The sequence below is a fragment of the Opisthocomus hoazin genome, chromosome 12 (assembly GCF_030867145.1).
Source record: "Opisthocomus hoazin isolate bOpiHoa1 chromosome 12, bOpiHoa1.hap1, whole genome shotgun sequence".
In the NCBI taxonomy this organism is placed as follows: Eukaryota; Metazoa; Chordata; class Aves; order Opisthocomiformes; family Opisthocomidae; genus Opisthocomus; species Opisthocomus hoazin.
The window spans coordinates 22,515,195-22,540,218 of record NC_134425.1 but is presented as its reverse complement, the minus strand read 5'-3'; the positions used below and the strand labels follow the sequence as shown (position 1 = coordinate 22,540,218).

The 25,024-nt window shown below is 53.3% G+C and overlaps 1 protein-coding gene across 2 annotated transcripts in view; it reads right to left on the bottom strand.

Annotated features, from left to right (window-relative positions):
* The window catches only part of LOC142362821 (hydrocephalus-inducing protein homolog), an 84,305-nt gene that overhangs the window by 35,419 nt on the left and 23,862 nt on the right, over window positions 1-25,024 (bottom strand). The window contains exons 10-23 of one of the 2 annotated variants that reach the window (XM_075433478.1): window positions 20,408-20,507; window positions 18,784-18,902; window positions 16,651-16,874; window positions 15,837-15,904; window positions 13,632-13,867; window positions 12,707-12,807; window positions 11,957-12,092; window positions 11,360-11,524; window positions 9,321-9,473; window positions 7,829-8,067; window positions 5,262-5,517; window positions 3,993-4,136; window positions 3,343-3,486; window positions 2,202-2,506 (exon numbers count right to left, since the gene is read on the bottom strand). In XM_075433478.1, coding sequence (XP_075289593.1) covers window positions 2,202-2,506; window positions 3,343-3,486; window positions 3,993-4,136; window positions 5,262-5,517; window positions 7,829-8,067; window positions 9,321-9,473; window positions 11,360-11,524; window positions 11,957-12,092; window positions 12,707-12,807; window positions 13,632-13,867; window positions 15,837-15,904; window positions 16,651-16,874; window positions 18,784-18,902; window positions 20,408-20,507 — 2,390 coding nt within the window. Of the gene's footprint in view, window positions 1-2,201; window positions 2,507-3,342; window positions 3,487-3,992; window positions 4,137-5,261; window positions 5,518-7,824; window positions 8,068-9,320; window positions 9,474-11,359; window positions 11,525-11,956; window positions 12,093-12,706; window positions 12,808-13,631; window positions 13,868-15,836; window positions 15,905-16,650; window positions 16,875-18,783; window positions 18,903-20,407; window positions 20,508-25,024 lie in introns of those variants that run through there. The other variant, XM_075433479.1, reaches the window with a different exon arrangement.

The window sequence follows — 25,024 nt, the reverse complement described above, 5'->3', positions numbered from 1 at the left end:
CGGCCCATTGATCCCTGACGAGCGCCAAGGCAGCAGCGATTAGCGCTCCGGGGAAGGAAGTTTCCCTCATTTGTCATCAATATACTGCAAATGTCGAGGAGAAGATTCAGCTCCCCGCTGCGCCGCAGGTATTCCCCGGTCGCAAAGCAACGGCTCCAGCAGCAGAAACAACATTTTTCTCCCCTGGCCAAAAGAAATGTGTGTGCCTGACTGGTGCTGGGAGTCTCTGCTGATGGGCTCCAGCAAGGTTAGATGTATGGATGGTGACACTCTATCGAGCTCACCTTCATCAGACCTGATGTTCGGTTCCCTCCATGTCAGAATGAGTTAGTTTGATCTGATCATTTAGAATACCAACAGTGCTTAATGTGGACCAGAAATAATATCTGACAGGCTGCCCTTCTGCCGGGCTCTTAATGAGCAATTTGAGGTGTTAATAGCTTGGAGACTGTCTTCATTTCCAGACCTGCCACCAAGGATCACATGACCTCTGCCGAGGGACCCAGAGAGAGTACATTACTGCTTAATTAACATGCAGAGCAGAAAAGGGAGCTGTCCTAATGTCCACAAGTGCTAACGAGCCAGCAAAGGGGCTACGCCAAACCCTTGGGAGCAGAGGCTGCTATCGAGCCAGGTGCTCGGCACCCTCCACTGCAACGGGCTCAGCAGAGCTGGGTGGCTCGGCACCCACCAGAGGAACCAGCACCTGCAGGCTCAGGTCCAAGCAAAACCAGGTCAGGTGGAGACGGGGTAATTAAAAGCTGAAAACTGATTCAGTGGTCAACATTTCCAAAATCCTAAATCGGTTCTCAAAAAAGAAGAGTAAAGAGAAACAGGCAACCAGCCAACAAGTGGCCCCAGAGGAAATTAATTCCACACAGGCTTCACTGCCATGCGCTTGTTTCTCCGTTAGTATAAAATAGATGCATTGTTCTATCATCAAATTCAGATTTTCCCTTTAGCTTGTCATTAAACCCTCATCTAATTTACCAGGAGTGGACAGGGGCCTCCAAGCAGAGCTTACAGCCCTGCTCCCCTTTCCCTGCCCACCTTCCTCCACCTGCTTTTGCAGACTTTCCTCTGCACTTTAGGGTCTGTTCCCGAAGGCGCCGTGCAGCGAGAAGGGCCATGCTAAAGACTTCTTGTTACCTGCTAAGACCCAGCTGCGAGAGGGCTTCTCCTCCAAGCTCTCCCCATAGCCATAGCTAATTTCCAGTTCCCAACAGGTCATCTCCTCTGAGCCAGATCCCAACTCCCTAAACAAAAGTCTTTAGTGATGATCTCTATTATTGGTAATAGCCGCACTTCGATGCACAGTGGTTAACTTTGCTTGGTTTCCTACGGCATTATGGAAAAACCATTTGCTACTGTAATTAACACTGCCCAGACTGCACTTCTGTGCTATGCACAGAGGCCACAGCGGGAGGAACTGCTAGCAATGTGTTCACAGACGTGCTCCAGCACGACTGCGAGACTGCTCTTGGGCTCGGACACCACAGACCAACCAGCGCAGGACGGCCCTGCCACCCGGGGATGCTCAGACCAGTGCTCCCACCAACACCTACAGCCGTACCCAAAGCCGCAGCAGAACCTGCTGTTTCGCTGTCAAACACCAAGCAGCTGGTTCGCAAACGCGATGTCCTGTGGTGAAGCCTCACTTCACCAAGGCGGTGCTTGCCTCAGGCCACGAAGGTCTGGGGAAGCAGCCAGCCACACCAGCTTCCCTTGCCAGGGGAACCAGGACAGGGGCCACAGCAAAGCAGCAGCAAGAGACTGGGACAGCAGCTCTTTGCTCTGGTGGCAGTGCCTGTGTGGGTTCTCAGGACGAAATGACAACAAACAGGGTTGGCAGGGAAGGAAAAGAGGTCATCTTATCTATCTGCTTCTCCCAGTACCTACGCACGGGTTTGTAGCTCCAGAAATACAGCAGGACTCCAGGTTATGGGCTATGCAAAATGCGTTCCTAGTATCTTATAGCCCCAGCTTGGCTGGAGAACTTTGTTTCCTCCCCAGCATCAAACCACTGCAGATCACCTATTCCCTGAGCATCCAGCCCGACCACGGCTGGCAGGCGTTATTTCCGCAAGGGAAAGCTGAAAGCAATTTGTCAGACCCCAGGCAAACAGCCTTGGTCTTTCTAAAGCACAAACAGGACACGAGGAAGGAGAAGAGCTCCAAGGAGAGGACAACGGTGCACATACCGCATCTGGCTGCCTGTCAGGAAAAACCACTGGTACTGGACTGGAAGCGGGCTGCAGTTGGTCATCTTGACGTAGCGCATATCTTCAGTGTCATTCAAGATGCAGCCAAAGTCCAGGGCCATGGTCTCGAAACGGAGATTCGGGAAGTAGACTTCTCCCCGAATGGTGACCTGCTCCTCATGGGGATGCTCAAGAAACCGTATCTTCAGAGCCTTCTCTGCTACCCGGCCACTCAAATCCTCTTCATAAGCAGGGTTAAATCTGATGGAGAGATGAAGTTCCGCCCCCACCTCCAGCTTCACGGGCTGCAAGCAGATGAAGAGTATTAATCACCAGTGTGATGAAGTCCCAAGGTTCGACAGTATGAAACGTGTAAATGTTCAAAGTGCAACCCCAGCGTAGGCCTCTTGGTTCATCCTTCATTTTCTTTACAGCATGCGAGCACCACAACACTCTCGTCTGAGACAATCTCAGGCTCGTGTCTCTGTGCTCCACATCAATACAGAGGGAAATAAACATTGTTCTACTGAGTTCTGGACCCACAAAAGCTTTTTACTAAATACTCCACCAAAACAGCACTCTGGCATGCTGGGACCTTTTGCCCTGACTCTAGAGGAACTCCTTGACCCTCACAGCACAAGCGACACAGCATTGCAGCCTCACCTTCCAGGAGGTCGTCACCGGCACGCAGCTGGCAGCCGTGCCTACAACACCACCAGTTTAGCAGTGTCCATGTCCAACACCTTCCACCATGAACGGGGCAGGTGCCAGGCACAGGCTGGAGGAGCGTCCTCCGCTTTCCTGAGAGCGGGGCTTGAAGAGGACAAGCTGCTCTTGAGGTTGTCCGAGGACGGCTGCTGGAGAGCTGCGATGGCTTCCAACAGACACCTTTGCTACCTGGCTTGCCCAGACCTAGCTGCCTGCTGCCCTCTCCTCACGCCCTCCAGCCAGGATGCACTTCCCCAATTCAGATGATATTGCCTTTCCTTCAGCAGCTCATTCCGAATCTGATTTAGTTCAGGCCAGTCTACTGCTAACTCGAAAGAATAAACTTCTCTGCTGGAGGATCTCCCAACACAAGTGTACCACCACACTCCTCCTCCTTCAAACCCCACCAGGAGGAAGGTCCCCAGCTGCTCACCTGAACATCTGCAGAGAGGGGCTGCTGGGCTGCATCACAGATTACGAAGGGTTGCTCCAAAGCCAGGACAACGCTGACTGGCAGCGAGCAGATGTTTTTTAAAGAGAGAGGCTTGTATTGAAGAGTCAGGACATCACTGGGTTGCTACAGAAACAGGAGACAAGGATTTTAAAAAGCCACCTGAAGTAGCCATGGACCTCCTTCCCCTTCTGATGCATTTTCAGTTATTCAACCCCAAAAGTGCATACACCTCTATTTACCATTTTTATCAGTTTCTACCCTTCTAGAAGCTTTTTCTCTAAATACATCAGATGCTTTTCACATTTACAAACGACAGCACACTCCGTGGGCTTCCAATCCTCAGCCACACTATTAAATCATAGAATCATTAAGACTGGAAAAGACCTCTAAGATCATCAAGCCCAACCGTCACCCCAACCCCACCACGCCTGCTAAACCATGTCCCAAAGTGCCACAGCCACACGTTTTTTGAACCCCTCCAGGGATGGGGACTCCCCCACTGCCCCGGGCAGCCTGTTCCAAGGCTTCACAACTCCTTCAGTAAAGAAATTTTTCCTCATCTCCAATCTAAACCTCCCCTGATGCAGCTTGAGGCCATTTCCATGCCAGGATGCACTCCAGAGACTTACCTTCTCCACCCGGAAGGTGATTTCTCTGGAGGACATTTGCAGCAGGGGATCGATGAACTCGCAGGTGACATCCACTTGCATTATCTGTCTCTTCCTCGCCTCGCTCCCCACCATGGCGTGGCACAGCAGCCGCTCCGTCACCACCTGCATGCAAGAATCTCTCGGCACCCAGCACGTGCTAGCAGGGCGTCCAGAAAACACGCTGCGTTTGCCAGCCGCCCGACCGCGGACGCAAAGGATTTTGATAACCTGGGCCAAAGCTGTGCCGTGGGATCTTGGCCATCAACCACCAGCAGCTATTACTGCCATCAAGCTGTGGTCACTGGTCTCCCCAACAGCCCCCTTTCCTGATCGCGCTGCACCCTGCTTATCGTGCACTCAAATGTCCGTACCGCTACACCCCGTCACCCACAAAAAGGCACTCGTGAGTCATCTGCTGTCTACAGTTATAAGAATTACTGCCCCAAACAATTCATGTTTCGATGTGCCCCATTGCTAAGCATAATGTTTACAGAAAGCTGTAGGAACTGATTAAAAAAACCCAACTATACCAGGGGAAACGGGTGATCAATGCCAGCACAACTGTCCTTGGAAGCTTAGTGGAAAGGATCCCTGGGCAAAAGCCTGCCCTCAGGTAAAGAGGGGGTCACTCATCCTAGGAGGTACTGTGCCCTCCGAGAGCCCGTTTTCAAAGAAACACCTGACACCCACCCTGCAGATATTTATGGGCATTGATAAGGTCCCCTCTCAGCCTTCTCTTCTCCAGGCTGAACAAGCCCAGCTCCCTCAGCCTTTCCTCGTAGGAGAGATGCTCCAGTCCCCTCCTCATCCTCGTAGCCCTCCGCTGGACTCTCTCCAGTAGCTCCTCACCTTTCTTGTACTGGGGAGCCCAGAACTGCATGCAGCACTGCAGATGGGGCCTCACTGGGGCAGAGTAGAGGGGAACTTATGTTCTCTGCCCTTCCTTTCTGCCTGAGCACATGACACCTCGTAAACTGCTCTTTGCCCCTGAAGTAGCAATATTTCCTTCAGCCCCTATTTTGGTAGCAGCAAGTTGGGTTTATGGTAGCTATGGCAACATGAAAAAGCCTCAGCAACTGATGGTGGACAGCAAGGAGAGCAACTGGTGCTGCCATGGTAACTTGTGGCGTTCAAACAGTGTCTTGAAAGCACTGGCTCATTTTGTCAGGCAAATGTCAAGGGGCTGCGGAAGAAGTCCCGCTGGAGGTGATCAGACGGGAAAGGCTCAGCCCTCGTGGGGGACCTCACCTGGGGAATGTTGGAGGAGCCTTCCAGCACCATCTCCATCATCTTGCCCGGCATCAGCTCCATCCTCGGCGGCCGAAGCTGAAACACGGGGCAGGCGGGTTTGGGGCTCTGGCAGGAATCTTTGCCCTTGCTGTTACTGATGGCAGGGAGACGATCACGCTGGCGAAACGGGGCAAAACCTTCCGTTGTCCAATAGAGCAGATGGGTGCGTCGTCCTTTGTTCGTTATCCTGAAGCGGTAACAGCAGGGATCCAGGCTAGAAGAGAAGCAGAGATGGAAAGTGTCATGGGAGCTGTTACTTCCCAGTGGTCACCCAGCTTCAACACCCCGAAGGCGGCGTCCGACTGCACGCTCAGCAACAAAGCCACCTCCAAAAGGGCTGACTTAGCTCAAAGCTTCAGCAGAAGCCAGACCTTGGTTGCCACTAAGGTTATCACCATCCAGCAGCTGGTCTGTTTTACACACAGCAAAGAGAAGTTTCATGAGGAACATCATCTCCGTCGCCGTGGACAGAGCATCGCCAGCCTTTGCTGCTCAAAGCTCGGAGAGTTTTCCCAAGGCGCTTCCTGCAGGCCTCGCTGCATCGGATGTCCAGCTGGCCTGTCCTGGCTGCCAGGGGATGGAGGAACAGGTTCCCTGCCATTTCACCCCTCCTTGGGAGCTGCTGCCTCAGCTGGCTCCCTCTGAAGATGCCATGCGGGAGCTGCGGGGCACACAGACTCAGCTGGCCATCTGGGCACCACCTGCCTCGCCGGTTCGGCCCCTGCCCTGGCACCCACATTACTGCCCTTGGCACCCAGCCCTCGGGGAGCTGCCAACTCTCATCGCCCCAACGCATCGCCCTTTGCCTGAACAGGGCCGCTGGGTTCTGTGCCAGCGAGGCAGACGCACTGCCAGAACGTGGGCTCAACAGAAGCTTCCCCGATACGAACACGGCAGCAAGACCAGGTCTAGCCACTGATGGAAGGGAGCGATAGAGATGAATAACCACAGCCAGACAGAAAACCAAATGAATATTCAAGGGAAATTGACTCCTTCATGTAAAGAAACACTCACTGCAGGCTACTCTGGAGCAATTATTTTACCCTCTATAAATCCGAGCATGGCCAGGAAATGAATTGTTCCTGGAACAGTTCTTGTCTTTCTGAAGAGCACAGAAGATGTGGCTCACAAAACACAGGTCTGCCATAAGCAGCTAAACACAAACACAGAAGTGGCAGCGTAGAACAAACCAGTCTTTGAAACCGACTGCTAAAAAATGATGTGCACAGAGTTCAGTCTGAAACGGTTGATGTTGTGGACAGCAACAGAGAGAAGCGTGGAGGAGCTTTGGGCAGAGGCAGAATTTGTGTCCCTGAGAAAGCCCAACTCCTCTGAGACGTTACCCGGGCCCCCGCCGGCCCGCACGCCAAGGCGGGCCGAGGACCGTGACACCAACCATGCTGACGTTGGCCCCTGCGCTGGGCAGCCAGTTTGTGGCTGCACAGAGCACAGGACATGCTGGACAAGCATCCACCTCGCTCCAGCATCCCTGCCTAGGTGGATGGCTTGGGGGGGCAGATTAAACCCCCCCCCCAAACCTATCCTAAAGGCGTAAGGTAGGATTCATCTGCTCTTTCTACCCCAAAATTTAGGTATCAGAGCGTTGTGGACCCTCTTTGCAGCCAGCAAAAGGAACAGGTACCTCGAGCAGACTATTCTTGTCCCAAGAGGTCTCCAACACAAGGCAAACAGCCCTTTAAAGGCTTCTTGTTCTCCCGGTTGTAAGGATGTGGCTGGTTTCAGACACACACCTTAGGATCAGTGAATCCCCTCCTTCGAGCTAAGCTCTTCCCATTAACACCCTCTGTTTCTCCCGCCCAACCTCAGCGGGCTTCTCCTCCTCTCCCTTTCAGAGCTGGTCCCGCAGCCACCCTCACTCGCCCGTGCCTCGAGAAGCTGTTGCGGCCTTGAGAGAGGAGACGGCGACAAAAGCAGGCAGGAGAAACGAGGAAAGAGCGACCACATCTCATCAAGAGCAGCTCGGCAGGGGAGCTGGGGAAGACGAGCCAACTGAGGGATGGATGACACAGGGCAAAGACCAATTCTGCTGCTCCTCCCAGGCAGAGGGGAAATCAAACAGTACCATTCCTTTAGTCGAGTTGCTGCTAACAAGTTACCGCCGAGGTTTTCCACTGCTGGGAGATGATGCTCCATAGTGAATGGAAAAGGAAGCAGCATTATTGCAAAGGGAAATCGGTTTATACTTGTAATGTCGCATTGTCCAGCCGGGGGCTTCTGGGACCTGCTGTTTTCCTCCAAATCTTGATTTGATAAAGGGAGGAAATCAAGGCATTATAGCAAAAGACATTTCAGTGACAATGTAGCAACTGATTTCCCTTTTGGTGGCTTTTGAGGGTATCTAACGACTTTCAGACGGCCATAAAATGTTTTTTAAAGCAATCCCTGTGGCTTCAGTGAAACAGAGCCAGGACCCTGAGCACTGAAGCAGAACTAGCCTGAAGGACGGCGGCAAAACTCCTCCCGCGGGTTCAGCAAGGAGAAGGGGCAGCTGAGAAATACCCTACCTGAAGCGGGTTCCCAGGTTGAGCTCCGGAGCAAAGGGTCTGTCAGTAACAATCGTGGTGCCGATGCCAACAGCCCGGACGGGGACCACGTAGGAATGGCTGTTCTCGATGAACACGGTCACCTCGTCCTTGAATTTCTCGGTGTCATCCAAGTTGGCTATGACAGTCACAGACACCTCGCTCTCGGGGGGGATCACGCCTCTGCTGGGTTCAATCCTCCAGCGCGAGCGTTTGCCAGCCTGTAAGAGAAGCCAAACACAAACTTCAGATGGGAGCCAGGGGACCTGGTCTCCTGTGGGGTGCAGGAAAAGGCAGGACGAAAGACGTGACGGTATAAAGCATAAAGGCTTAGTTCCCCGAAATCTAAGCTAGGGCATCTGGAAGCAGCAACTATGCCAGAGCTCATACAACCCCTATTTTACCCTCCTTGAACAAACTCACTTCATTAACCCAGTTTCGCCCAACCCAAGGGCTGCTCTTCCTCAGCAGAAGGCCATTAGCGTAGCCAGCAGGTCGAGAGAGGTGATTCCGCCCCTCTACTCTGCTCTGGTGAGACCTCACCTGGAGTACTGCGTTCAGCTCTGGAGCCCTCAGCACAAGAAGGACATGCAACTGTTGGAGCGGGTCCAAAGGAGGGCTACAAAAATGATCCGAGGGCTGGAGCACCTCTACTATGAGGACAGGCCGAAAGAGCTGGGCTTGTTCAGCCTGGAGAAGAGAAGGCTGCGGGGAGACCTGATTGCAGCCTTTCAGTACTTAAAGAGAGCCTATAGGAAAGATGGGGTCAATCTTTTTAGTAGAGACATCAGTGACAGGACGAGGGGTAATGGTTTTAAACTAAAACAGGGTAGGTTTAGGCTGGATATAAGGAAGAAATTCTTTACAATGAGGGTTGTGAAACACTGGAACAGGTTGCCCAGAGAGGCAGTGGAGGCCCCATGCCTGGAAACATTCAAGACCAGGTTGGACAGGGCTCTGAGCAACCTGATCTAGTTAGTGGTGTCCCTGCTCGCTGTCGGGGGTTTGGACTAGATGACCTCTAGGGGACCCTTCCAACCCAAAACTTTCTATGATTCTATGATTCCCCCTCCAGTCTCTCCTTTGGAGCGCGCCAAGGGAAGCTACTCTATCTCCCCAGGCTTCCCGACAACGGCAGCCGGGTTTGCATGAAGGCTCAAGGCCAGAGGAAGCCAGGCAGTTTGGCCCCCAGGAGGTGTGAAACTCGGAGCTAAATACCTTCCACAAAATGAAGGGAGAACTTGTCAAACTGATCCAGACTCACTTCTGCTCAAACATCTATGCACATTCCCTGTTTTACTGAGGGTCCCCCACTTAAAACTGCCCCCAGGGCCAGGCTCCTTTTGCTGCGCCGTGATGGAATATTCTGCTTTCTCTCTCAGACAGAAAAATGGAAATGCTGCGTATACAAATCAAGCCACAGGCCGCTAAGGACCAGTCATTTTTGTTGGAAAACAGCCCCACAGACACTTACCATCTCTGCCCGGAAGGAAGCAGGGGTAACAGTCTGATTGGAGAGGTGGAGAGTTTGGGAAGCATCTTGTAGAACTTGGATGCTGCCGAAATTTATCTTACTCGGATGGACGTAGACAACTGGTCCTTCTCCAATGCTCACTAAGTGGATTTTCTGCTCCAGGAAGCAGGCAGGAAAGATCAAAAAAGAAAAAACAAGGACAGTTTAAAAAGATTAGACAGCTCTAAGGGTAATCCTAGACTGGGGGATAATTAGAGCTGTTCCAAGTTTTCAGTGTTGTAAGACCGAAACGGAAGGCCTGGAGCAAGCGTGGGATCTCCAGCGATCCCATCCGCCAGCCACAAGCTCCCGTTTTCAGGGGATAAAGAAACCCAGCCTCCCACCCTTGCCTTTTCACCCCTCCTCCCCACCGTGAGCTCTCCTTCCTCCCCCCGCGCCTGCTCCCGCTCCTGTTCCTGCTCCGTCTTGCCCCAGACCACCCGCCCCGACTTCTGCTGCTGCACAGCCACGCCTGGAGAGGAACTCCCTGCGCATCCCCGGAGCTGCGCCTGAGAAACGCAGCACCAGTCGGCGGCAAAGCCGGCTCTTCAGAGCCGACATCACGTACGTTAGTTGCCTCTGATTTGGGCTTATGTCTATCCCTGGTACTTTACGAATAACAGGCGTTAATTATCAGTTACACCACCCCAGCGGTATTTTTTTCTTTTGACAGTCTTGAGACCCAAAAGTCCCGTCCTTGCAGAACTGCACGGACTATTGGAGGGGGAACGCGGACCCCTTTGCTCAACCACCTTCTCGCATCACTGCGAACAACGAGAATTTATCCAGCCTGGCTGGATTTCACCACTTCTAAACACCCCAACCCTTCAGCAGGATCTGAACGCACACAACTCCCAACGCTGACAGGCTGCTGGACGATTCACTGAGGGGCAAGGAGTATGACTGAACCACAAAAGAAAGCAGCCCCCACGATGTCAAACCTTTCCTGATGCCCGGCTGAAGGAAGCGGCATTGACAGCTGTCACAATCACCGGTCCAACCCAGGCACAAGGAGTGGCAGCCACAAATGCTCGTCTCTTGACAGGATGCCGTGCAAGAGCGAGCCAAAAATCACGTACCAAGGCTGCTAGCTCAGAAATAAGGAGCTGAAGCACCGTTTCCATTCCTTCTATTGAAAGTTTAAACCCCTTTCGACCACTTTCAAAATGCCGGCCTTCCTTTCCATAACAGAAAGCTTCAGGTTCCCAGCAACCCTCGGGCATCCTCTGCCATGCTCAGAGAGAGGATCACACACTTCACAACAGCTGCTTCAAAAGTCATTATCGTTTTAAACTCAAGTTTACCTAACTAAATTTGTTCTAGATTTCAGCTAGCTGAAGCCAGGACACTATGTACAATGTGCTCCTGCCCACATTCTGCTGTTAGTGCTGCTGTTGTGCATGCCTGAACGCAAACAACCCCTTTTAGGAGGTTTTAGCCCAGGAAAGCTTTGCCTCATCCATTTCCAAGCTTGGCAGAAATAAAGTCCCTGTGCTCCAGATGCAAGCAGCGCAGAGACTCGCGTCTCTCTGGCTGGGGCTTTTGGCAAAGAGATGCGATGGGCATTTCGCAGACGCCATGGGTCTGGCTTTCAGCACGGTTTCTCACACAGCGCTTGCTTTAGCGGCATTGAGGGATGTCCCTGTGTGCTCCAGAACAAAAGTCCCAACCAAGCAGCAGCTGCTGCTCAGCAAATAACACAGCAGAGTACCAGACCCAGGGATGGTGCTGCGCTGCAGACTGGGCGCGTTATCCCATCTCACACATCCCTAATTAAGCACTGTGTCAGACTCTTCCATTATCACCTGCCTAAGCAGATACCACCCTTCCTCTTCCAGATGTCAGCTGTTGCTCATGCCATCAATCCCTCCCCTCCTTGTCCACATGGCTCAGCTATTACAAGCTCCTTTTCCCAGGAAGGATCCCTGGAGTTCGCAACCCTGTCTGTCCACAGCCCACCAAGCAGAGTCGCACAAAGGCCCACTCCCCTGAGGACTCACCAGTGGGGACCCTTCGCTCCCCAGCACCACGACATGAACGATGGTGTCCTGCTCTCCCGTCACCTGGGCTTCCAGTGTCACCGGGACCTGCACCGAGCTGCGAGGCTCGATGATCCCACACGGCTCGGGGCTGGAGTACCGCACGGCAGCACCCTCCGTCTGCTCCTGCGAGGGACAGAATCAAATCCAGCTTCAGAGTCACCTCTGAGGAAACTTTTAAACTCCTTGACATCTACCACAACAGCAATTTATACATTTTTTAAAATCCCTAGGAGAAAGCAGAAAGGCACAAAACAAGGTGCAAGACTTGTATGGGCTTAGCACCCTCACAGGGTCCAAAAGCCACTGCATCCACAGACACCCACTCCTGTGCTGGCAGCCTCCTTCCAGCAGCTTTCCACGACCCCATGAATTCTGCTGCGTGAAAGCACCCCAAAGACCACAGGATAAACTGCTCCCTAAACTTCATATTCAGGCAGGTTCCTCTTCTCAGCAAACCTCCAGGTGAGAAGAGGAACCTGCCTGAATACAAACCAGCACAGCCTTATCCAAAACCCTCGATAACATCTGACGGCAGGAGAGGATGCGATGCCAAACCTGCGGAAGAAGCCCGTAGCAGCCTGGGAGGTCGCTGTCGTTCACAAGGGTCAGCATCTGCCGACACGGGAACTTCAGAAAGCACCGCCCAAACGTCACAACAGGGTTGAGGACTCGCAGCGGAGGAACTAGGCATCTAGGCGGAGAGATGACCGACAGGGAATTAGAGATACCACACATTGGTCACTGTCCCACAGACATTTAACACCCCCACAGCAGTAAATCGCCTTTAGCTTCTTTTTATTCCTTTGTTCACTGAACCAGACACCAGCTCTCAGCAGGCTGCTTGCTGTGTCCCAAACCAATTTTCCATTTTGGCTGCAACACAGCACAAATCACAGAATCACAGAATGGTCTGGGTTGGAAGTGACCTTAAAGGTCACCTGGTTCCAGCCCCCCTGCCATGAGCAGGGACATCTTCCCCTAGACCAAGTCCACCACTTGCAGGAAAAGAAGGAGAGATGGCCCTTTGGAAATCTCTTACACCTCAAGCACCAAAAAACAGGCCAATAATGCATATAATTACTGTTCCCTTTAGAAAAAGGCTCAGGGCCATGCCTGTCCCTTGAGCACAGGTGCTTCTCAACATGGGCTGCTCTCAAAGCACTGCTCTTCTCATCTCTGGCTGGGCAGAACCAGCTCATTAACGCTTCTCATTTGGAGCCAGAGCCAGCCAAGCGTGTTGCAAGGCAGCGCGCTGGTGCTGGATGCACGAGGAGAGAGGGCGAGCTGCATGGAAAGCGCTGATACCTGGCTGTGAGGAGCAGGGCCAACACCTCCTTGCCAACACCCTCCATGTCCACCACCAGCGCCAGCTCATAACTCTTCACCGTGTTGGAACACAGGGTGACCTGGGGGAAGAGAAGAGCATCAAACACCTCAGCGCTCCCAAAACCCATCGTCCACGCGTGCTGTCCTCCGGTTCTCCTTCCACAGCAAGGAAAGAGAGCATTTTGCTCCAGTTCTTCCGCTGGGCCGTGTAAAGAGCGCAGTCTCTGGGAGTAACAAAAGTCTTCTGACAATATCTGCTTCGTTAAATACGCCTGGCGGTTAGCGGGGCCTACGTAAGCTAAATGAAGGCTCAGACTAACGCTGTACTCACTACTCTATTAAAATCAAGGGGGTAATTTTTATTCTTGACTACAATAGCATAAACCCAGAGGGAATCCGTCGACTTCTACAGAATAAGTTCAGCTTTACAACAGGAAGCTGAGGCAAAACGTGGCTGAGCAGCTGCTGCGCAGCTCATGGCTGCCAGAGCTTCTTCAGCCCCACTGGAGATCCCCGCAGTGAACACAGCTCCTCCTGCTCAACAGGAGAGGAGAAATAAGACCGTGAAGAAAAGCAAACTGCTTTATACAATGACATCTCTCTTTTTAACAGCCACCTTCTGTCCTTATCCTTCCTCTGACCACTTCAAATCAAAGAAACCACTCTAAGCAGCTCTCAAAAACACATGAATGGCTTCTGGACAAGACCTTCAGCTCATGATTTTGGAAACAAAACAGTGCTCCTTCAGAAAAGCCCCAGAGTAACCCAGCCGACAAGAGCCTAACACCAGTGCACGTATCTTACTGGCGTTACGCCCAAAGCTAGCGATGCTAAAGCCCTCCCATACCTCGGCGAAGCTTCAGCTCCACCTGCTGCAGTCCCTAGGGCCGGACTCTTCCCCTACCTGGATATCCAGGCTTCCCAGGGAACGGACGGTCCCTTTGCAGGGCGTGACGGTGAACTCGGTTGGCATGACGTGACCTTGAAGTCCCTTTCTCCAGGACGGGCGAGTGTTGTCCGACACCTGATCGAAACTGGTAACGCTGGGCTCGCCCTGGCCATCCCCAGGAATGCGCAGGTTGACAGTCATGGGCACCAGGGAGGTGTTCATGAGGCGACAGGACAAGGTGCGAGGAAAGCCTAGGACAACGACACAAACGTGGATTTACGCACCGATTATCCCAAGATTCCCAGGGTGAATATCCCATTCTGATAAACCGTGCTTGGAGTTTAGCTCTTTTCAATCTGAATTACCGCTAATTGAGAAGCTAAGCAAGGAATTCATCGTCAATTCAGCTCCCTTTGCTGCTGATCACAGAGATTGCTTCCTTGGCAACGCCCACTCTCAGCCATGCTGAACACCACAAGTTTCTCTCTCTCTGCCTGAGGAGCCCTCTCCCCTGCCCCAAAACCAGCAACAATTCTTTCTGACTTAAGAGCACGCACCCTGACAGACCATTTGTTCTGAAAATTCAACCCATAAAATTCCCCGTTCACCCCGTGAACACTCTCACTGTTTTCAATATATGAAAGCAGCGTATTGTCAGCAAGGAGCAGCTACAGTAGCAGCAAGGCTGGATGAAACTAGGAATTCCAGCACGATGCAGAGCACTGCGATGCAGTTCCTCTAGGCAGGATCCTTACGGCATCTCCTGTTTCGGTGCCACCAGACTGAGCACGTGACAATTTGCAGCCCGCTTCACCGCAGGCAAGCCTGATGCTTGCTGAGAACTTCGCAGGAGCCATGCCTCGCCTCACCCAACACAAACAGGGCCATCACACCCGTGCTGCACGCTGGCTTTGAGTACTGCCCGCAAAGGCTTGCAGCGCTGGAGCTTTAACACTCGCTTTCCGTGACGCCCCAGCCACACAACCGGGTGGGGATGTTCTCCAGAGACAGGACACCAGCCCACAGCCTGCGCTGGAGCGGACATCTGGCTCGGCTGGCCAGCTCTGCGGGAAGGACACATCTCCCGTGGGCTGCCTACTGACTGGTATCCGCACACAGACGGGGAGGAAAACCAGCTGTGGGCACAGCAGAGAGCTCATCCGTGCCCATCGACAGCGAGCACTGCCCACCTCCAGCAACGGCCCCGGCAGGGAGGCAGCAGGGGCACAGAAACGCACAAACACCGACTTCCCGATCCCAGAGGAGACTGCAGTCTCCAGACACAGGCAGCAGTCAGCAGCACGGCTCCCAGCAGCAAAAACACAACAGCTGCCTTCAGCTGAAAGGGCCTGATTGATGAAATCGGCTTCAGCGCGATGAATCTCCCATCACATAACCCTACTTCTGCCCAGCGCGTCCCGCGTTGTTTTATTTATTCACAAGGAAATGAAGCAGCGGCAGAGCGGTGACAGAGGGAGGGGAGGAAGCGGCTCAGGGAAGGCAAGGAGTTCTCTTGCAAAGTCCACCAACAGCAGGAGAACACAGAGGCATCCCGGGCGTAGAATGATGATGGCCCTTCAATCAATCCACCACTGATTTCACATTTAAACTTTAGATTATCCCTGTAAAAAGCCTTTGGTGAGACAGATGGAGAACCAGATTCTGCATCTCGAGGGAGACGCTCTGGATGCTCACCACCGGCTCTGGCAGCAGGGCTGGGCTTTCGCCGGGGAAGGAGCAGGAGCCCACGTCTCTGAGGACATCAGTGCCCGATGCAGAGCTACTGCTCGGACATACTGCCTGGTACATGATAGCGAGGTGCCCTCACAGCGCTAATTAACACCTCACGCTAAAGGTCAAGCGGTTAAATGGTGTCCTTGCCTATCAAGAGGAACATTTCCCCAGAGAAGCTACAGGCTAGTAGGTGGCTTAAACCCCTTTCTCCTGCAGTCCCACCCCCGGGCCCTGCTGGGACAAGGACCTTCAGTCATTCTGCTGCCAAGGTTTGGGAGGTTGGGGCTGAAGAGAACGACGGACACCACAAAATACTGACTTTCTATTCCTTTGGTCCTATTTGATCTTCTGATGGCCCAATAGTGGCTAAGCAGCCAGCAGCCCTGGTTTGAACACCTCAAAGGCTGCTACAGAGGAACGCAATTGCTCCGTGTTGGGCAAGACACAGACCTCTTGCCTCGCGGTCCAAGCCCGGGGCACACTCACCAAAGGAGACGTCGCCAAAGTGGAGGGCAGGCACATTGAAGTGGCAGGTGGGTCCGATGACACAGCCCCTGTGAGGACAGAGACAGGCAGAGGAGGCATTGGCTTGGGTAAAGAGAAGCGCAAAGCGTTCAGCTTTTCCTCACCGCTCCGGTGGACAAAAGCTGGTCTCAGAACCATGGCGGGTTTCAAACCAACCTATCACCCTCGTGCTCAGCACGGTGTCCATGCAGATAGCCAAAGCAAAGCGGTCTGCAGCTGGTAGGTGCTGATGTGTCTGAGGGCACCATGGCGGGCACTGGGCCAAGGGTCTGCCCCCCACGTTGCTGCCGACCCGATGAAGGACCCTGAACAAGTGCTGGCTCTGTGCCTCAGTTTCCCCATCTGTAACGTGATGATGTGGAGGCCTCCACACAAAAGCAGACCCATTGTACTCCCTTTCCCAGCTGCAGGTTCCCTGCTTTGGTATTTCTGAGCTGGAATTGATGTTTCCCTGGAGTACATGAACATGTCTCTCAGAGGATCTTGATCCACGCGATCGTTATGCGTGCAGGATTTTGTTGCATTAACCCAGGGGAGCCCCAAACTGGTCATACCCCCTCGCACACAATTCTTCAAACTTCTTCATTTGCTGCTGCAATCGCAGGGTTCAAACTGGAGTCAAGGTTCAAAAGCCCTGGCTCTCAGTCTCCTCTCTGATCCTAGCATCCTCACGCTAAGACCTCAGACAACACCTTTTTTCTCCACTCCACCACCAGACGAGGCTGGTGGGAGATGAACACAGATGTGTCCACCCAGCTCCTATAACCCTCCTCACCTGATGGTCAAGGTCGCCGGCTCAGGGGATCCATCCACACTGAACCGGAATTCTTCTGTGAACGGCCCCAGGGTGGTGGAACTGAAGGAGATCCGGATGACGTGGAGCCCGTCTGGCACAACGCTGCCCTCCTGGGGGAGGAACGCGAAGCAGGAGCCCAGAGCTGTCGCTGGAGGGACCAAGCTGAAGCGAGCATCGATGGCTCCTTTGTTAAACAGGATCGCCTGCAGCAGCAAGAAAGCAAAATGGAAACGCGTCAGGAATCTCCCTTGCTTGCAGAAGACTCATTTGTTTTCTAATTAAACTATGAACATCTGCAAAAGGCAGAAGATGCTGTGTGCTGCTGCTTGGCAGAAGCCAAAGAAAATACAACAGGGCAAGTTCTGCCTTTGGGTTTTGTCACGCAAAGCAGCGATAACTTCGCGTAAACAGAGTCACTCTGGGTTTACTCCACTGACACAGAGCAGTCCCCTTGGACTTGCAGTGCAGAGGACCTGCTCAGCATCACCGGGTGGATTCACACCCATCCCCAAGAGCAAAGCTGGGAGGCTGCAGCATTACCAGTGAATCCTCAACTACCGCTTCTGCTCCGCGGGAGCCCGATCCTGCCGAGGGCAGAACACCGTCAGCTTCCATTGCAGCCAACAAGTTCATTGCGCGCAGTAGAAGACACCTCAGGCCAGCACTACAACCAGCTTCAGAAGCACTCCCCAGCTCTGCTATGGTATATACTGCAGGTTTATTCTATTTTTCTCTTTAATCTGATAGTTTCTTCGTCTTTGCTCACCCAGAAATGTCAGGAAAGGGTGAGTATGGTGCACAGGGGCTCTACCTATTCTAAAGAATTTATCTTTCATAAATATTCACAGCCACCACCTAAGATTTTACCGTTATTACTCTAAAACGTAAACTTTGAACCAAGCTGTACTTTGCCGAACACTCGAGCCATCGACTGCCTTGGACAGGCGACGCAGTCCCGCAGCATCTGGGGACGCTCAGCTCTTACGTCGGCCGAGCAATGCCCGCGCCTGCCCGTGAGCCCCAGCACGCTGTCAGCCGCCCGCAGACCTACTCCAGGCAAAGCTCTGAAGTTTCTCGTTGCTGCAGGGTGAAATCCTGCCATTTCCACGGAATTACCTATCTGCTTTGGGCTGCTTTGCCTTTATTTTTGGCCCTGCAAAACCTGTCAGGAAACCTGAGACGGCAGCAGAGAGGCGTCCCTTCTTCTTTAGTTTTGTAGCCGCTGCTGAGAATACTCACGTATTCAAACTGCACGACAGTAACTTGAAAACTCCTCTCCCCTCTCCTCTGTTCTGCACTTTGGTTACAAACTGCACTTCGGGATCCTACGCTGCGCTGAGGTTTACCTCCCGTCTAGCTGCTTAGGACAGCACTACCACCATCATCTGCTTATCTGCATTTTCTGAAGTAATCAAAATCATCAATTGATATAGATGGAATCGATAAAGTATCAGCATTCAAAATGCAAAATTTCAGTAAGAAAACACCTTCACGTGTCCTTCCCTGCCACAGCCGAGCTTTTGAAAGTGTCTGGCACGACGTATCGCCTCATTGTCTACCTCTTCCAGCTGCTCTATCTTATTTTTTTTGCAGAAAACTCGACACCATTGTGGAGAGGCAAATACGCAGAGAATTCCTTCGCTTCATTTCCAGAAATGCTTTGCTCTTATAGAGCCGGGGATGCACCAGCTCTGAAGCGTGGCGAGAGACTGGTCGGCAAGCGGAAGCGCTCCCAGCTTCTTTGCTAGGGACTGCTCCGGGCCGGGGGGCTGGATGGCCAACCCCTACCATGCTGGGATTCTGGGATTCTGTCAAGCAGGGCTTTTTGTTACTATTTTTTGTAATTATTTTTTATGTAACCTCCCAGCTCCTCTCAAAAGGAGGTTGCCAAAAGGCAGGGTTTAGGGCTTCAGCAGCAACATCAGCAGCTTTCAGACCCCAAAAGTATCCAGATTCTGTCGCACACCCTCCCCCAGATTTCACTGTTACCTCAAATATTCCCTGCTCCCAGCTGCCCGCGTTGCCAGACGTCCCCAGACGTCCCGCAGGTCCCCGGGGCTGCCTGCTGCCCCCGGAGCCATCGGGATCCCCCCCCCAGCCCCTGCTGCTCACCTCGTAGCTGTGGGCCAATCCCACAAACACCGTCCCGATGTCCAGCTGCTCAAAGCCGAAGCGGAGCCGAGGCCCGATGCCTTCCGCTTTGATGCGCAGGGGCAGCCTGGTCTCACGGCCTGGGGGGAGATTTCCATTGCAGTATGGTCATTCCCACTGTTATCCTGGATTTTCCAGGCCGCCTCAGTGCTAATCCCCGACTCCAGGCTGGCAGGGACCAGCTCGAGATGCTCCAGGAGAAGATACAGGACCCTTCTCTTCCCTCAGGAGATACATCCTTCGGCCAGCTTCTAATTTTTAACCAACCCCCCGGGCTGCTTTCTATTTTAGCAATCAGTTTGCACCCTGAAAAAGTGATGCCGAGTTTACAACGCCATCTCTGAATTTCTTCCCATGCGCTGCGATGAGCTTTGAAACCCGTTCAGTGAAGGCACAAAGCTCACGAAACAGAACTGGAGATGAAAATACGCCGTCCATACAGACAGGAAGACAGTTTGTTAACACAAGCCCTGGGTAATTACTGTAGGTGGCATTTGCTGAGTAAACCCTGCGCAATTACTGTATAAATACAAAGCTGGTTCACGCCATCTGCATCCGTCAGCTTGGAGCAGTAAGGAAAGCAAGAAAGCAGCTGGGCTGGTGATTGCAGCACCCTCCAGAATGGGAGCCCGGCTGCTGGAGGACCACAAGCCTCACACCTTTTCCTCTTAGATGGAGCAAAACCATCCTGGTCCCTGGATGGAAGCCTGACAGCCATCTCCTGCTCTGGAAAAACACCTCCAGCAGCACCAGGCAGAGACGCAGACCAAGGACAAGGTAACCCAAACCACACAGCTTGCTGCAAGCATCCCCTGCCCCGTGCCAGCACAGCAAAGCCATCGCCTCGGTAAGGGCAAAGATGGTGTAACTCGGGTGGGTCAAGGAGAACTGCTCCCAGAAAGAGACCTGACAGCGCTTCCGTAGGACAGGACGAGCAGAAAGCTTGTCTAGCAGCCTGCTCGGCCTCCGGTTCCCAGGGCGGGTGTTCGCCCTGCTGAGTGCAGCAAGCCCTGTACAATGCTACCCAGAGGCACCACGGACTCGGAGCCACAAGGTGACAACTCCCACCGTGCAGGGAGAGCTGCGGGTGCTGGCCAAGATGGTCCTTGCGCAGAGCCCAGCCACCCAAGCTCTGGCAGCGTCTGGGCAGCAAGAGGTGGTCCAGGGTCCGCGAGCACATCTGGAGCTGAGCTCCTGCTGCCTCAGGACTCTGATGATGCACCCACGTAATAAAGACTCATCTTGGAGGTCAATGGTCTACAGGGGCTCAGCGCTCGTTCACTAAAGCTCTTCTGCTGTGTAGCTCTTTGGCCTTTAAAGACACCTCACAGCAGAGAGAGCGCTGGGAAACCCACGGCTTGAAAAATGATCCTGTCACTGCTTTGATTGTTCTGGGATCAGCAATCCAGAGCCCCACACGCCGAGCCCTGGCCTGGAGACCCCCTGGACACCGCAGGGACAGTGGGCATGTGCCAGCACTGCCCTGCTGACCACCGACCCTCCCGAGGAATGACCCAAGAACCCAGCGGGCTGAGTCGCTTTGTGCCTCGCCTGTGCTGCGGGGAGCAGGAGAAAGGAGCTGTACCTGAGATGTCGCAGTAGACCGTTTGTTCATAGACTCTGGCCTCTTGGGGTGTGAAGATCACATTAATTTCAACTGAAGAATTGGGCCAGACATCTCCCTCCTAAAACAGACACAGACAGCAAACCATTTATCTTCAAACACAAAGATTTCTTCTTTTCAACCACAGTCGTGTAGCCTTTCTTAGAGCATCAGTGAAAAGCAAGGAGCAAGCAACACTTAGCAACAACATTTAGAAGAGTTTGGAAGCAGCTGCAAAGAAGCTTTCCAAGTCCCTTACCTTCACCGGCACCTGGCAGAGGCATTTTGTTAAATTAGGGCTATAATGAAGCAACCCAACTGGCTCGCACTCCAGCGAACCAAGGGGCATTTCTTCAGAGGTACCAACCAGCCTAAGGGGAGGTAGCTCTCTCCTGCAGACCCTCCCTCACATCCCCGTATCACTGTGGCTACGGGAATGCTTTTACTCGGGATCAAAAGAGATTCAGGAAATCAAAGGGATTTTTCCATCCTTAGTTACGACGGTGCTGCCTCTCCTACCCTTCACCTATCAATGTACGCAGGGATATAACGTGCTCGGTGAGCTGGGTCACCCAGCGCCCGGCAGAAGGAGCCCTCCACCCCAGGGATCAGTGCACAACAGGCTCCTTCCCGCCGATGGCTGCTCCTGCCCCGCGCCGTCAGCAGCCAGCCAGCACGCAGGCTCTTCCGCTGACGGATGATCCCCCAACAGCACGGAGAGTCGGATGCATCCGTTTCCCTGAACACAGGCTCAGACAAGGAAAGATGGGATTTGCTTACAGCTCCACACCCCTCTCAGCCAACAAGCTCTTTTCCTCGTCACGCTCTTGCTCAGGGATTTCAGTCTGGGCCACGCTACCGGTGTGTTTGCAACCGTCTGCTGCTTCTGCAGGGTCTTCTCTATCTCCATGAAACCCCTGTCCCCAGCAGTCCCTGCACATCTGAAAGGCACCAGGCAGCGGGATGCTGGCAGAGCCAGCAGCGATCCCCTGCCTCCCACCGGGAGCCAGGGCTTGTGCCCAGCAGGACATCTCACATCAGCTCCTGGGGACAAAACCGTGCCTGCCTTCATCTTTGCAGAATACATCTGGAAACCAGCTCGCACATGAAGGCAAGGCCCTGTCAGAGCGCTGGCCACCCCAGCTGGGACTCACTGTCCAAGGCTCCCTCTCCTTCGGGACAAGCAGGCATAGAAGGCAAGAGAGCAATCTCTGGGCTTTGCAGGCTGCTCAGGCTGCCTGCTGGTCTCCACCTGGGATAGGAGACATTCCTCGTGACACACAAAGCCCCAGTTGTCCTGGCCTCCTCCCATTCCTGCATCAGCATTGCTGTCAGAAGGGGAACCGGAGCTGGGTCGGTACCAGCAGGGCATTTATCTGATTCTAGAACTCCATCCTGGCCCAAGGTAACCCAAACTGAACATCAAAATGGTGAACTTCCACCGCACCAAGAAAAAAATACAGCTGCAGCAAGAACCCGGGAGAACTCCACAAGCGTACATCTCCCAGCAGCGAGGGAGAGGAAACGAGTCCCTGCAGGCGTCACTCAGAGCGGCCGAGTTCTGGGGGGATGACTGGCTCAACTCCGCCGAGACCACAGCGACTGCCGCAGTGCTGCTGGGATCTCTCTGTACACCGCACATTCACCAGGGCGGGAGGGAGCCTTGAGCTCTGGGCTGATGCCATTGCTGCTTTTATCACCTAAAGAGATGAGCGTGCAGCACACCAACACCCTGGCCATGAGGACGCCTTGCTGTGCCCCGGGAAGCCGGTCAGTGATGCAAGAGCCTGACACGGGACAGATCTCCACACACCCGAGGTGCTGCTGGCTCCCAAGGCACAGGCAGATGAGGCTCCTCCAAGGCACCGGAGGAAACCAGCCTACGGACCAGCAATAAAACTCCTCCTTTCCTATGCATCAGCACAGCTCTCAAACAATCCTCACGCAGCATCCTTACCGGAGCCTTGCATTCCCATCCTCGCTCCCACAGAAACCCGCGCCGGCAGTTAATGGACTCCAGTCTCTTGAGCTCCTGATATGAAAGTACACCCCGTAAGGCCACTGCTACGTGCGTACGAGCCTCGGGACATTGCAGGGGCCAGCCGTCTGCCTGGGCTAGCACGTTCTCTACAGGGTGGGAGTTCAGTCAGGGCATAGAAAACTACCATGGATGCTCACCAGGACAGAAATAAACTTCTGCAGTGCTGCGAACGTGATCTTGCAACGCTTCTGGCCTAACGTCAGCCTCAGACAGGTTGCATAAAACACAGATGGTGGATGCATGACGACACAGCACAAACTCCAGCAGCTGTACGCTGGCTTTGCTACAGCATCGAGCCAGCGTCAGACCAGAGGGGATGGCACACCCCGACACACAGCTACAGAAGTGACCTCTACGCAAGAGCCCAAACTTAAATACATGCAGATCCTATTGCTCCTCCCTCAGCCCCTAGATAACAAGAATCTGCTTGATCTCCACCAGCCTGAATAAGGAAAAGCCGGTCTTGAAAAGCTGGGCACCACCAGCTATTGGCCAAACCGCCTGCTTTGTTTTGCAAAGGTGATCCGCAGAAAGGAAATCACTGCTCAAAGCAAATAGAACAACAAATGCAGAGCTGGCAACAGAAGTACCCAGGCGACAGCTAAGTGCACCCTGCTAGTTCAGGGTGCTCAGGAGAAAGGCAGTGCCAAAGCTCACATCTGCCTCTTTCCATAAACACCTGAACCCCCAGCGAGCTGTGGGACCGACCACAGCTCGCACTGGAGATGGTGCCTTCTGCCAAAACCTGAAGTGCTCTGCGGTAACCTCTCATTTGGATGGGGACCAGCTCGGTTCCCCAGCTGAGGTGAAGGTCTGCAGCAACAAACAACGCTGTTCCCTCCTGGCCCAGCCTCGGGATCAACAAGGGCAGCAGTTTCATAACCTCAACACCTTGAGGACCACCTCCACCGGCTCGGAGTTAACACCCGACACTGAGGCGTCGCTACCAGGCAACGACAGGACAGGGATGACTTGTCAAGGTCAGTGCAACGGGAGCAAATCTCCGTTCTCCCTTTCCTCTGCTTTCCATTTCCAAGGCGTCAACTCCCACGTGTCTGCAATGGGGACTTTCAGCTAAGCTGTGGTGGGGAGGATGCAGCAAAAAGCAAGGACTTTGTCCTTCGGTAGCCACCCGGGCTTCTATCACAGCTGCTTCTGCTGACGTATCGTGTGGATTTGCAAAACTGAATTAAACCACATTTGAGATGCGCTCGGAAAGTCAGAGCTGCAGAACAGCTTGTTTCCCACAGGCTTGGACGGCTGCTCAAAGGTTCATGGTCACGTGGTAATTCCAAAATCACTGCCTCCTCATCTTTGTTGTTATTTTCATCAACCAGCTAACCCTGCGCAGACTGAAGCGACCTGCTGCAGCTTCTACACACAGCATCACCTGGAAATACCGGCAGCCAACGGTCCGCTGCCACAGCAACGCTTCTGCACAAAGCCTGCAAAGCCGCCCTGCCCAGCAAGCGGTCCCAAGGCTGCTACCCCCCCACCAGCTTCCTAACCTCCAGCAGCAATGACCTCCTCTAGTCACTCCTTACAAGGGTTCTACGGGGCACTCCCAGACGTCACGGGTGACAGACGGCGAGGGAGCAGCCACATCTGCCCAGGAGGTCGGTGAGGCAGCATGGTCCCAGCTTTGGGGGGGCCCTTCCAGCAGGAAGTCAGTGGCAGTGGATTTTTAGATTCTACATTTGATAAAAGGAGTAAATCCTTACTATCCTTTGATATAAAGCCACCTATATGTCAAGGGGAGATGACAGACATGAGCAAAACTGAACATGACACTGATTACTCCATCAATAATGGAACTGGTGATTGGTGGGTAATGCTGGACCCGGACAGCAAGGGAGACACGCGTGCAGCAGCCCACTTATATTCCGTCCCGGAGCAAACTCTGCAGCATGAACACAGCCATTTAGGAGAGGTTGCCACTCCAGCCTTGAGGCCAGGTGACACCTTATGTCCGTACATCATGATGAGAAGTGGCAGGACTCCGTACCGTGGGCAGCCAGACTTCTGGACCTCACCCCAATGCACTTCGGGAGCTCGAGAGTGGCTTAAGCTAGTTGTGGAGACCTAGTCTGACCCTAATGCAGCAGCAGCCCTGGGCGACACTCCAAAACCAGCTCCGACGCTCTGCAAGATGCTCAGCTCCCACTCTACAATGTTCTCACTGCTCTGACACAATCTCTTGGTCACATCATGCTGCTGGTAGCTACGCTGCTGTGAAACTGCAGTTATGCTGACGCTGGTGGCGCTCAGCCTTACATGGGCAATAGAAGTAATCAAGAGAATACGATCCCGCTCCTTGAAAAAAATTAGGTTCACCTATTTTAACAAGAAAAAAAAAAAAAGGTTGGGCTTATTCTAGGGTTTGCTGCAAAGATGAGCAGGGATTTTGCACTGCTCAGACAGCAGGCATCCTTCATCTCAGACCATAGAAGCACTCACAATCAGGGCTTTGGCTGATTGAAGGATGTGGGGTTTTGCTTGTGTAGAAAAAAAAAGCAAAACGTTTTCAGTACCTGTGGGCAACAGAATTCAAAAAGCCC